The 14,164-nt window shown below is 38.0% G+C and overlaps 1 protein-coding gene across 3 annotated transcripts in view; it reads left to right on the top strand.

Annotated features, from left to right (window-relative positions):
• GASK1B (golgi associated kinase 1B) overlaps window positions 1–14,164 on the top strand; it is a 50,519-nt gene that overhangs the window by 9,269 nt on the left and 27,086 nt on the right. For all 3 annotated transcript variants that reach the window (XM_011752868.2, XM_011752867.3, XM_011752866.3), the window contains exon 3: window positions 8,091–8,305. In XM_011752868.2, the coding sequence (XP_011751170.2) occupies window positions 8,091–8,305 (215 nt within the window). The remainder of the gene's footprint in view (window positions 1–8,090; window positions 8,306–14,164) is intronic.

Genomic DNA, 14,164 nt, shown 5'->3' on the forward strand with positions numbered 1-14,164 from the left:
AGTTAAAGAAGAATTGTTACAGTTTCAATGTGTTTGTAATCAACTCAATTCAATGGCATTTTTACGTGTGAGGCACTGCCCTAGGTACTAGGGGAAAGTGGTACAGTTTGTAATTCAAATAGCTTTGAATTTTGGAGTGTTGACGGGGAATGTAGACTCCTTGCAGGTGAATCTGGATTCCGCCACTTGCTAGCTAGGTGATCTGGGGAAAAGTTACTTAATCTTTCTGTGTTTTATATTTTATTAGTATAATAGGGATGATGATAATAAAAACAGTGATGATAACATTACTTACCTTAGAGTTGTCATGAGAATTAAATGAGTTAATATGTATAACATATAACATTGCTTAACACATACTAACACCTTTTTTTTCTTTTATTTTTTTCCTGAGACAGGCTGAAGTGCAGTGGTGAGATCTCGGCTCACTGCAACCTCTGCCTCCTGAGTTCAAGTAATTCTCTTCCCTCAGCCTCCTGAGTAGCTGGAATTACAGGCGCCTGTCACCACGCCCGGCTAATTTTTGTATTTTTAGTAGAGACAGGGTTTCACCATGTTGGCCAGGCTGGTCTCAAACCTCTGACCTCATGATCCACCTGCCTTGGTTTCCCAAAGTGCTGGGATTGCAGGCATGAGCCACCGTGCCCAGCTAGCGCTCTTGAATGCCACCCTTTTTAAGCCATTTCTAAGCTGATGTAGCTCTTTGTGATATGTTTCTTTAGATTTTCTTAGTTGGTTTATCCAGATCGATGTTTACTTGAGTAGAATAAATGGGCACCTACGTTTTTCATTTAGAGAAGGACCTTGGAGCTTATAGAGGATAATAACGAGATCTCTTATTTGTGGAGTGCTAGGCAGTTTGCATCCATTATCTTATTAAATGTCACAACAGTCCCCTACATCAGATGTTCTTATATACATTTCCTAAGGGGAAACGGAGGATGAAAGAATAATGTATGTTCCCTGAAAGCCCGCAGGTAGCGTGCAGTAGGGCTGGGATACAGACATGGGTCAAGAGGACTCCATAGCCTCATTCCTCAAAACTGTGCCTTACTGCCTCCCGCTGTCCCTTCATATCATGTGTGAGCCTTCAATGACTGCAGCCTGGGGCTTTCCCTGTTAATCATCCATCCAGATTGTGACCACGTTTCCCATTGCCTTGTCTCCTGATTCCTGAATGTAGCCATGATGCCTAACTGTTCCCCTTCTCATGATAGTAATCTGGGCTCAGAAGGAGAGAGGCAGTAGTGCTTCCACCACCCCTATTTTCATCGTCCCAGTGTATAAGAGATACATCGGAGTGGATAGTTGAGCACAAGCTGGACAGAATGAGGGCATCAAAACCTCTGCACATCCCTGGCTCTATTTCTCAAGTTTTTCTCTAATCCTTCCCAATTCATGTTGAATGGAGACAGTGAAATTACACCTTACTAGGATGTCATGCCAGGCAAATTTTTATTCTGGGTCCATGGACCATTCCTTAGACTCTAAGAGCTATACATGAACATTGGGGGATTCTGCAAAAATGCGTTCAGAACTTTTGAGTGCTTGCTTTGTTCTAGACACTGCATCAAAAGTTGGAGATCCAGAGGACTAAGAAGTAGTCTCTGTTCTTCAGAGCTCTCAGCTTGGAAGACAGGAGACCGTTAAGCAAACCTACCTTACAAAAAGGGTGTGATAAAAACATCAACGGAGATATTTTTAGGAGGCCCTGTAGGCAAAGAGAGGGAGAATTAAGCCTAGAATGTGTATGTAGGGGGTTGAGTGGGAAATTATAAATACTTTTGGAAGAGGTAATGCCAGAACTGGTTCTTAAAAGTCACTGTGGGTGGTGTGAGAGATGGGATGGGTGCAGAAAGTATAGAGGGAACAGACTATGAAAAACGTGTGAAAGCAGAGTGTGTTCAGGAAATTGCAAATAGTTCTGAAAAACAACAGATTAGGGTTTGGGGGGCATGATGTGAGTTAAGCTGTGGTAAGTAAGAGTGAGTGTGTTTTATGTCCTGTAAGGAGCCTGGACTTTATCTTGAAGAAAATAGGGAGTCACTGAAGGGTTTGAAGAAAGGGGGTGATGTCATGGGCTTTGCACTGTAAGAAGTAAGAGGGTCACTCAGGTCAGGAATTCATGGATTTAACTGGATTAACAAATGCTAAATCTCCCAGGACTGAGTCACCCTGATGTGACCAAGACTTCATCTGCCAAATGTGATTGTAGAGTCTGGCACAGTGACCACATCATCACCACCCTCTGAAGTCAAATTTGATTCCTGTTTTTTAAAGTGGAATATTGAGACAGGAAGGGTCTTGGAGTTTCCATTTATACAGCAGAAGTTCAGGGCAGACCTAGAAAGCAGAAGTTCCTGCCCATTCGTTGGAACAAAGAAGAACGCTTGTTTTCAGAGGAGAACTGGCGATTTAGGTTGTTTAGGTAGTTGGTGATGAATGAAGTCACAAGACATTCTCCTTTCCTGCTTCCTTAACTTCACACTTAGCTAACTCCTGAGGAAGTATGGAGATTATTTTAACTCAGGCCTAGAGAAAACAAACTATGAAGTGAAAAACAGTTAGATAAATAAATATATGAAACATATTCTGAGTCACCCAGAGATCTACTTCTTTTCTATTATTTAATCTAATTTTCAGTTGAGTATTTCTATATATTTATGGGCACAAGGTGATTTTTGATATATGTTTACAATGTGGAATTATTAAATTATGCTAATTTAAAAATCCATCACCTTACTTTTAAAAAAATTTAAATTTTAATTAATTTATTTTTTAGGCTTCTTTGAATCATAGGATTATCTTTTTTTTGGTGAAACATTGTAAATATATTCTTTTAGTAATTTTGATATATACGTTGTATTATTATTTATTATAGTCACCATTCTGTACAATAGATCACTAAAGCTTATCTGTCCTGTCTAACCAAAACTTTGTACCTGTTGATCAACCCTTTTCCAATTTAACCCCCTCTCCCAGCCTCTGGTAGCCACCATTCTCCTCTCTACTTTTGAGTTCCACTTTTTTATTCCACATATAAATGAGGTCATGCAGTATTTGTCTTTCTGTGCCTGGATTATTTTGCTTAAAATAGTGTCATCCAGGTTCATCCATGTTGTTACAAATGACAGGATTTCTCCCTTTTTAAAGGGTGAATAATAGAATTCCATTGTGTATATGTAACATAGCACATTTTTCTTATCCATTTTCTGATGATGGACACCTAGGTTGCTTCCATAACTTAGCTATTATAAATAGTGCTGCAGTGAACATGGGAGTACAGACATCTCTTCGGCATACCAATTTCAATTCCTTTGGATAGACACCCGGAATTAGGATTACTGGATAGTATGGTAATTCTATTTTTAGCTTCCTGAGAAACTTCCATACTGTTTTCCATCATGGCTGTATTAATGCACATTCTGACCGGCAGTGCTAAGGGTTCCCCTTTCTCCAAACCCTCACCAACACTTGTAATCTTTTTGTCTTTTTAATCATAGCCCTTCTGACTGGGATGAAGTCATATCTTACTGTGATTTTAATTTGCTCTAGGACAAATTCCTAGATTCAGGACTTGTTTGGCCATATAAAATCTATGCCTATGTAATCTACAGACTCCTACCTCCCCACCTACTGTTTTTAAAAATCATGAAAACCTTATAGAGGTTTATTTCTTTTTGCATTAAAGTTTTCCTTCAATGTGTTGTTGACAGTTGCAATGGAGCCCAAGAGAATTTGTTTCTTATAACAAAGATGCCACCCAAGTCTGACTGGCTTTTGTTTTCTTCAATGGGTATTGTAGAATTGTTTTTAATGAAGGACTTGAGCTGGACTGTCACTTGCTTTTTATCTTGTTCACAAGGAGTCTTGGAACATGGCCCGTGCAAGAGAAAGAACTTTTGATTTCAGAGCTCAAGACTTTTCTTCTTGTTTTTGCTCAGTGACAAATGCACACAGACATTCACAGCTCCACCCAACATGCTTAGCATTCACCTATAATTCCACAAAACCACTCAGCCAGTGCTCAAAGTGAACGGCATTTAATAAATCTAGACAAAGAAGATTGTGTAAAGCACTCATTCTAAGTGAATTTTCATGTTCATCTTCTCAGAAGAATGTCTTCTTTGTGCTTTTGAATAAAAAACGACTTGGGAGAGCATCAAAATTCAGGGGAAATATTCAGATTTCAGAAAAAAAGAAGCTTTCCTGGCAAGTCTCATTTTTTAGGACAGCTCTATAACCTTTAATTCACATGAACACCCACATATCTTTTAAAACCCGCTTTCTCACCACTGTGACAGAATTTTATCTCTTCACTTGTTGAGAATTCTCTGGTGAGTTCAGTACTGCATCATTTTGACAAACCTGAATGTGGAGAGATGAATGCTTCTCATCTCTGAAACACTTCAGGGTAAGTTGCTTTAACCAGTTTCCTGTTTTCAGAGGCAATTTTTCTGTCATCTCTTCAAATCCATCAAGGTTCATTGAATTCTTTCAAAAGCCATATATTAAAAGAAGTGGAATTCTCCTCACAGAAGTACTCATTGCTCTGAGATCTGGAGTTATAGTGACTACTATTATTACCTGCAAGGGCCACACATGTATATGTAGCAAGAAGACCTGTGTGTGGAAAGAAATCACAGCCATCTGTGACTCAGTCTAAGTCTTGCTGCTCACCATGCTTTCTTCTGGTTCTCTGGGAATCCCCTTTCCTGAGGTGCACTGATTTCTAGCAGGGCAGGAAAGAATGTCTTTATGCGATAGTCGGCATTCAGAAGATTTTGCTGAGGGGAAAGGGATGGATTGGGAGAAAAACATAGGCTATTAATTGAAAACCAATTATACTTATCAGTTGAACACTTTCTTTGGCAGTTTGAGAATGCCTTTTTTTTTTTTTTTTTGAGACGGAGTCTGGCTCTAATGATTAGTATAGAAAATGTATCATTCCAAAAATTTGTTGATCTAAAATAGAGAAATGGTGACTGACATACAGTATACTCATAAATTAAATTACGGGTTAATGTATAGCCTGTGGGCCAAAAATAGCCCACTGCCTGTTTTTATTTTGTGAACTAAAAATCGTCTCTATAATTTTAAATGATTCACAAAAATCAGAAGATTAGTGATATTGCTATGACCCTTGAGACTCACATGAAATTTAAGTTTCGGCATACATGATAAAATGTTAATGGAATAGTTACGACCACTTGTTTATATATTTTCCATGACTGCTTTTGGGCTACAATGGAGTTGAACAGTGGCATAGTTGAATAGTTGTGATATTTTAGGCCCTCAAAGCCTAAAATATTTACTATCTGCCTTTTATAAAATTTGCTGATCACTGGGCTAGATTATTGCATTACAATTACAGTGGCACTATTTAAAAATAATTGAAATAAATATTTATAGTATAATATTTAGTGAAATAATTATGACAAACTCTACATACAAGATGATCCCAAATAGCTTTTTTTCTTTGCATAAATTTTGCCTCTTTCTCCTGGTAGAAATGTAAGTTCCATGAAAGCAAAAAACTTGACATTTATCTATTCATGTATGTAGCTTCCGGTTCTAGAATAGTGTTTAGTGCACAGTAAATCCTCAAGAAATAGTAAAGGTCAGTTGAAGCCTGATGAATTATGTGATTATGTGATGTATATATGTAATAGTCATCAGAGCAAAACCTTTCTGGGGCATGTGTTTATATTAGGTACCATGCTGGGAATTTTAGATGCACGATCTCATTTCTTCCTAATAAGGTCAGTGTTGAAGGTATGTTATTGCTTCATTTTACAGGTGAGAAAAACAAGGTTTAAAAAGGTTACATAACTTCTCTAACTTTACAAAACTAAGACATAATGTGACCAGAATTGTGTTGGATTCCAGAGTCTGAGCTCTAATCATAAGTTATACTCTTTAAAAAAAATTCTAGAAGCAGTTTACCTATTCAGATGAGGAAGAAAGGGATAGAAAAATACTGGAGGTAAATATACAAATAACAGAACCAATTACTGGGAGAGGAGGTTATGGTTGATTTTTATTTTCTTAGCTATACATTTTTATGTTTTTCTGTATTTCATGAAATGAGTGGATTTACCTTTAATTAGTTTTACAATGAGAAACAAATGTTTCTAAAGGGAAGAAAAACAGCCCAGCAGGTTTCAATTGTTTATGTAGATCATTTCCATATTTCTCCAAAGGCCTTATATGAATTGCTGAGGAAACTGCTGTCCTTCTGACCCGTGTGTTGATGTGTGTTGAAGTTCACTGTTAGGTTTCAACTCCCTTTGAATACTTTCTAGCCCTGAGCATGCTAAGTGCTCTTTGTGTATAACTTTGGTTCAAAGACACTGATAGAAAGAGCTTCTTGGTGTTTATTTTTAGACGCCTGAAGCGCACACCTTTGGAGGCTATGTGTCTATTTTCTATTTGTATTTGGTTATACTTGCCCAGTGCTGTCTTCCACAGCATGATGGATTGCTTTTACCTGGAATTTATTCTTTTAAAATAAATTGGCATAGTATTTGGGATATACATATTTAAAATTATCGGATATCTAAGAAGATATAATTAGGTCCCAGGAACCCCAAATCATTTACTAAGGTAAAGCGAAATTGGAAGGAGAGAGAGCGTGCTGCAAATGAAGCTCTTTTGTTATGGCTCACATTTCTTTCTCCACTCTTCTCTTAGTTTTGTATGAATGATTGTAGCATATTTTCCATAATCCAATAGACTTTCCACATGCCCTGGCCTACATTGCAAGGCTAAAGGGAGAAAGATTTTTCTTTGAACAGAACTATAATGCAAGTGATTAGAATGATTTAAGTTAATGCTACTAAAACTATTAAGGTTAGTATAACTCCAAACTCAGGAGTGGTTAGAGGACTGTTTCCTGTGTTAAAGACTGGAGATAAGAACTCTACAACATGGCAAGACAGTAAGGTGGCAAAATAAAAGTTTCTAATAGACCATAAAATTATATATTGAGAACATCTGAGGCTATTTAAGAGAGGTTTTAAAAATTCCTATGACAAGTCTGAACATTCCAGTTGTAATTTCAGAGGCCTCTGTTGTTCAGGCCTGTTAAGAATGAGTTAAGTGGGCTTTATCGGATCTTTGTAATTTAGTTGTTTTTATCAGGTGCATCATTCTGATTTTTGAGTTATAAGCAAAAATGCTCAACACCATCTCCTTGTGACTTTATTGGTCAGAAATGGGGGCTTGGGAATTATGTTATTGGTTTTAAGCTTGAAGTATTGTTTAATGTGTCTGGATCATGGTCTTCCTTGTTTATGATTATTTCACTGGGGCCCATCATTCTTTGTACAGTTTAACAATGAAAGAAATTGCATTTCCAAACTTCCAAAAGTGAGACAAAACAAATTGAGTGACAGGTTAAAAAAGATCATCTATGCATATGCAGTTGAAGAACTGACATCTGCTTAAATGAACTTTGTTGAGGTTGTGTGTGAATAAATGATCCCTTAACAAGAACACTGTTGTGCTTGCACAGTTTCTATCAGGAAAGAAAAAACCTCTTGCCTCTTTTTTTCCCGTCTTTGGAGATTATAGTGATTGGTGTGAACCATACAATTTCACTTTTAAATTTGCGACTTCTAAAAATTCTTTTTCTTCCTGACATCATAATGTGGCCTCAGAAAATCAGACAGTTGTTATTACAAATAAAGAGCAGCTCCACTCAGACGTTGAATAGACAATTATAAATGTCTGGATTTTTTCCCTTTTTGTGGTGGCTGCTTTTAGATGTGGAATAAAACCACATTAACCATAGGACGTTGTTATTGGTGCTTAGTAGCCTATTCCTGCCACATCTATAAAGTATCTTGTTAAAAATTTTTTTTCGTTGTCTAACAATAACTTTCTGCTTTATAAGACTTCAAACAGGAAGCACTGAGGTATGAAAGTATTAAAACTTCAGAAGACAAAGGGACCATAAAATATTGTCAAATCATACTCTCACATTTGATGGGTGAGAGTGAGACTGTGAGAAGAGTGAACGACCTGCTCAAAGGCACACCCTGAGTCAGTAATGTGCTGAAAGTGTGTTTGTTTTTCTGATTCCATAGATGGCCGCCCGTGCCCCATCATTCTCTGGGATGCATCTTTATCTCCAACAAGTAATGACACCCATTCTTCCGTTAAGCTCACCTGGGGAACTTATCAGCAGTTGCTGAAACAGAAATGCTGGCAGAACGGCCGAGTACCCAAGCCTGAATCGGGTTGTACTGAAATACATCATCATGAGTGGTCCAAGATGGCACTCTTTGATTTTTTGTTACAGGTAAGTTTATCAAATTAAGCAAACAGTTACCTAAGACTGGCACTGACTTATATTAGCCTGACACTAAGGAATGTTCAGCACCTGGAGTTTTTATGAAGCTGGTGATACCTTCTATTAGGTTGGTGCAAAGGTAATTGTGGTTTTGGCCATAATGGCCAAATGCAGACGAAGCCTCCAGGTAGCAGGCTTCAGAGAGAAGAGGTTGTAAATGTTTCTTATCAGACTTAAAGAGGTACCAGACTCTTAATCTCTCCTGGACCAGGAAAAAAGATCTGGAAGGGGATTCTCTACAGAATGTAGATTTTCCGCACAAGTGAGAGCTTGGCAGGGCCATTTCAAAATATATCAAGGAAATACATCTTGGAGTAAAATATTTTGATTTCTTTCAGGGCCCACTGTCTGTCATGCTGGTATCTTATTGCTACAAAGAGAGTTTGTTTTGTTGATCTTAGGTTCTCTTTTAATGTTAATTCTGGTCAACTGTGCCTGAATTCCAAAGAGAAAAAGGTATAAGGAGGCATGCCCAACCACCCTTTCCCATCATGGCCTGAACTAGTGTTCAGGTTTACTTTTATTTTTAAATTTTATTTTATTTTTTAATTTCAATAGGTTTTGGGGGGACAGGTGGTGTTTTGATACATGGGTACATTATTTAGTGGTGATTTCTGAGGTTTTGGTGTACGCATCAACTGAGCAGTGTACACTGTACCCAATGTGTAGTCTTTTATCCCTCACTCTCCTTCCATTCTTTCCTCTGAGGCCCCAAAGTTCATTGTATCATTCTTATGACTTTGCATCCTCACAGCTTAGCTTCCACTTATGAGTGAGAACATACAATGTTTGGTTTTCCATTCCTGAGTTACTTCACTTAGAATAATGGTCTCCAATTTTATCCAGGTTGCTGCAAATGCCATTATTTCATACCTTTTTATGGGTGAGTGGTATTCTATGGTATATGTGTACCACATTTTCTTTATCCACTTAATTGATGGGCATTCAGTCTGGTTCCACATTTTTGCAATTGCAAATTGTGCTGCTATAAACATGCATGTGCAAGTGTCTTTTTTGTATAATGACTTCTTTTCCTCTGGGTAGATATCCAGTAGTGGGATTGCTGGATTAAATGGTAGATCTACTTTTAGTTCTTTAAGGAATCTTCACACTGTTTCCCGTAGTGGTTGTACTAGTTTACATTCCCACCAGCAGTGCAAGCATGTTTCCTTTTCACCACATCCATGCCAACATCTATTATTTTTTATTATGGCCATTCTTGCAGGAGTAAGGTGATATCACACTGTGGTTTTGACCTGCATTTCCCCGATCATTAATGATGTTGAGCATTTTTTCATATGTTTGTTGACCATTTGTATATCTTCTGAGAATTGTCTATTCATCATGTCCTTAGCCCAGTTTTTGATGGGATGTTTTTTTTTTTTTTTTTTTTTTTCTGTTTCTTGCTGATTTGTTTGAATTCCTTGTAGATTCTGGATAGTAGTCCTTTGTCATGCATAGTTTGTAAAGATTTTCTCCCACTCTGTGGGTTGTCAGTTTACTCTGCTGATTATTTCTTTTGTTATGCAAAAGTTTTTTAGTTTAATTAAGTTCCATCCATTTATCTTTTGTTGTTGTTGTTGTTGCAATTTGCTTTTGTGTTCTTGGTCATGAAGCCTTTGCCTAAGCTGATGTCTAGAAAGGTTTTTCGGATGTTATCTTCTGGAATTTTTATGGTTTCAGGTTTTATATTTAAGTATTTTATCCATCTAGAGTTGATTTTTGCATAAGGTAAGGGGTGAGGATACAGTTTCATTCTTCTACATGTGGCTTGCCAATTATCCTAGCACCATTTGTTGAATAGGGTGTCCTTTACCCACTTTATGTTTCTGTTTGCTTTGTTGAAGATCAGTTAACTGTGAGTATTGGACTTATTTCTGGGTCCTCTATTCTGTTGTATTGGCTATGTGACTGTTTTTATACCAGTACCATACTGTTTTGGTGACTATAGCCTTATAGTATAGTCTGAAGTCAGGTAATGTGATGGCTCCAGATTTGTTCTTTTTGCTTAGTCCTACTTTGTCTGTGTGGACTCTTTTTTGGTTCTATGTGAATTTTATGATTTTTTTTTTCTAGTTCTGTGAAGAATTATGGTGGTATTTTGTTAGGAATTGCATTGAATTTGTAGATTGCTTTTAGCAGGGTGATCATTTTCACAATATTAATTCTACCTATCCAAACACACATGAGATGTGTTACCATTGGTTTGTGTCACCTATGATTTCTTTCAGCAGTGTTTTGTAGTTTTCCTTGTAGAGATATTTTACCTCCTTGGTTAAGTATATTCCTAAGTAATTTATTTTATTTATTTTTTTTTTGCCGCTATTGTAAAAGGGGTTAAGTTCTTGATTTGATTCTCAGCTTGGTTGCTGTTGGTGTATAGCAGAGTTACTGATTTGTGTACACTAATTTTGTATCCTGAAGCTTTACTGAATTCGTTTATCAGTTCGAGAAGTTTTTTGGAGGAGTCTTTAGGGTTTTCTAGGTATACAATTATATAATCAGTGAACAGTGACAATTTGACTTCCATTTTACTGATCTGGATGTCCTTTATTTCTTTCTCTTTTCTGATTGTTCTGGCTAGGACTTCCAGTATTATGTTGAATAGAAGTGGGAAAAGTGGGATGTTTGTCTTGTTCCAGTTTTCAGGGGGAATGCTTTTAACTTTTCCCCATTCAGTATAATGTTGGCTGTGGGTTTGTCATAGATGACTTTTATTACCTTAAGGTATGTCCCTTCTATGCCAATGGGTTTTAACCAAAAATTGATGCTGGATTTTGTCAAATGATTTTTCTGCATCTGTTGAGATGACCATGTAGTTTTTGTTTTAAATTCTGTTTATGTGGTGTATCACATCTATTGACTTGCTTGCATATGTTAAATCATCCCTGTATCCCTGGTATGAAACCACTTGATCATGGTGGATTATCTTTTTGATACGCTGGATTGGTTTAGCTAGTATTTTGCTGAGGATTTTTGCATCTTTGTTCATTAGGGATATTGGTCTGTAGTTTCCTCTTTTTTCGTTGTGTCCTTTCCTGGTTTTGCTATTGGGTGATTCTGGCTTCATAGAATGATGTAGGGATGATTCCTTCTTTCCCTGTCTTATAGTGGAATAGTGTCATAGGATTGGTACCAGTTCTTCTTTGAATGTCTGGTAGAATTCAGCTGCGAATCCATCTGGTCCTCGACTTTTTTTGTTGGCAATTTTTAAATTACTGTATTAGTTAGGGTCTCTAGAGGGACAGAACTAATAGGTTCGATGCATATATGAAAGGGAGTTTACTAAGGATTGTTGACTCACACAATCACAAGGTGAAGTCCCACAATATGCCGTCTGCAAGCTGAAGAACAAGGAAGCTGGTCCAAGTCCTCATATCTCAAAAGCGGGGAAGTCGGCAGTGCAGCCTTCAGTCTGTGGCCAAAGGCCTGAGAGACCCTGGCAGATCACTGGTGTAAGTCCAAGAGTCCAAAAGCTGAAGATCTTGGGATCTAATATTTGAAGGCGGGAACCATCTGGTGTGGGAGAAAGTTGAAGGCCAGAAGACTCAGCAAGTCAGCTTCTTCCACCTTTTCTGCCTGCTTTATTCTAGTTGTGCTGGCAGCTAATTAGATGGTGCCCACCCAGATTGAGGGTGGGTCTGCCTCTCCCAGTCCACTGACTCAAATGTTAATCTCTTTGGCAGCACCCTCACAGACACACCCAGGAACAATACTTTGCATCTTTCAATCCAATCAAGTTGACATTCAATATTAACCATCACAGTTACTGTTTCAGTCCTTCTGCTTGTTACTGGTCTGTTCAGAGTTTCTATATCTTGCTAGTTTAATCTGGGAGGGTTGTATATTTCCAGGAATTTGTCCATCTCCTCTAGGTTCTCTAGTTTGTGTGCGTAAAGGTGTTCATATTACCCTTGAATGATCTTTTCTATTTCTATTGGTTGTAGAATGCCCCAGGCGTAGAGATCAGTTCAGTTGGTTGGGAGCTTAGAATTTTATTTTTGGTTTACATCATCCTGCAATAATCATACTCGCCATAGCTACCATTTGTTGAGCTATGAGAAATAGTCTTACCCCATTTGGGAGGTGAGTAAACTGAAGTTTGGTGAGGTTAAGTGTCTCACTCAAGTTCCTACAACTACTCAAGTCTGGAGGTGGGATCTGTTGGAATCTGTTGATGGTAAAAGTGTCTTCTTTCCAACATTCCACACTGTGTTTCAATGGTCACTTGGCCATGTAACTTATTTTCCTTCTTTCCAGTTAAATTTATTGCAAATTTTTCATGAAGAGTCTACATTAGAGAATAATAAATATTGATCATCTACATAATTGTGTGACTCCTCACGTTTTATAAGGTTTTCTTATGACTCTTTTCTCCCTTTGATAAATATCTTAGGACTTTCTCCAGCACCTCATTCTGATTACTGCCTTTCCCTTCCCCCATTTTAGAAAAAAAACTTTTCTGTTGTTGCATTGTTAACTAGTATCTTGTAGAAATTTAGAATGGCCTTAGGACATTTGGAAAACATTATCCTCTTGTTAATTGATTGTTTTGTGAGTGTGAGCAGGAGGAAGAAATTGGAGAAGGACAAAAATGTAGGAAGAAAACCAGTTTAGTAGAGTCACAGACTACAAAATAGGAACTTTGATGGAGGAGAAAAGGATCCCTGATGTCAGTGGTGCAGAGACACCAGCAAGGACTGAATTGGGGAGTAGGACATTTGACTTGGCAAGGAGGTGGTCAGCAGCCACCAAGTTCTGCCTCCTTAAAGAGTGTTCAAGGGTCCAGCTATAAGGCTGTAACTGGTTTTAAGCATTATATATGCATTATCTCATTATTCCATTTTATTAATGTACTAGCTCTGTGAAGTAGGCATCCTCCATTTTATAGGCAGGAAAACTGAGGCACAGAGAAGTTATTATCAAGAGCTATAAAGAGTCTGGGATTTTACTTTACTTGGAAGCTAACAGGTGAGTCTGCCACAGGTTGATAGATGTTAGCAGAAGATATGAGACTCCTGGGTCAGAAACAAATGACTTTATTACTCATGATATAGCAGGTGCCATGAGTTTTATGCTCCCTTGCCTCTCAAGTTCTATTGGGGCAATACAGAGTGGCCTTGGTGAATGCTTCAGATAGTGTGTTTATGTTACTGCCGAGGGACTCTAAGCTTAGGAAACCCCCCATTCTATAAGGGGCTGCTAGCTAACCTGCCAAATATTTGCCTCAGATGGATACATTATCTTTATTATCTTTGTCAGGAAACAAATCTGCCCTTCATCTCAGAGGGAGATACTCTCTGTTTGGTATGCTAATACTCTTAAAAATACATACAGACTTTGGGAGGCTGAGGCAGTGGGGGGGATCACGAGGTCAGGAGATCGAGACCATTCTGGCTAACATGGTGAAACGCCGTCTCTACTAAAAATACAAAAAACTAGCTGGGTGTGGTGGCGGGTACCTGTAGTCCCAGCTACTCAGGAGGCTGAGGCAGGAGAATGGTGTGAACCCGGGAGGTGGAGGTTGCAGTGAGCCGAGATCATGCCACTGCACTCCAGCCTGGGTGACAGAGCAAGACTCCCTCTCAAAACAAACAAACCAATCAACCAAAACAAACAAACAAACAAACAAAAAACCCCAAAAAACAAAACAAAACATACAGAACAAAATCTAATGTAAGATGTGCAGAAATGCCATGAAGAATTGTCTCTCAACAATTATCTAACTTGTTCAATGTTACATAGCTAGTAAGTTCCTGAACACAGATATCATCAAATCTGGCTAATGCTAGATTCTATATTTTTAGC

Source organism: Macaca nemestrina, chromosome 3 (assembly GCF_043159975.1).
Source record: "Macaca nemestrina isolate mMacNem1 chromosome 3, mMacNem.hap1, whole genome shotgun sequence".
Classification (NCBI taxonomy): Eukaryota; Metazoa; Chordata; class Mammalia; order Primates; family Cercopithecidae; genus Macaca; species Macaca nemestrina.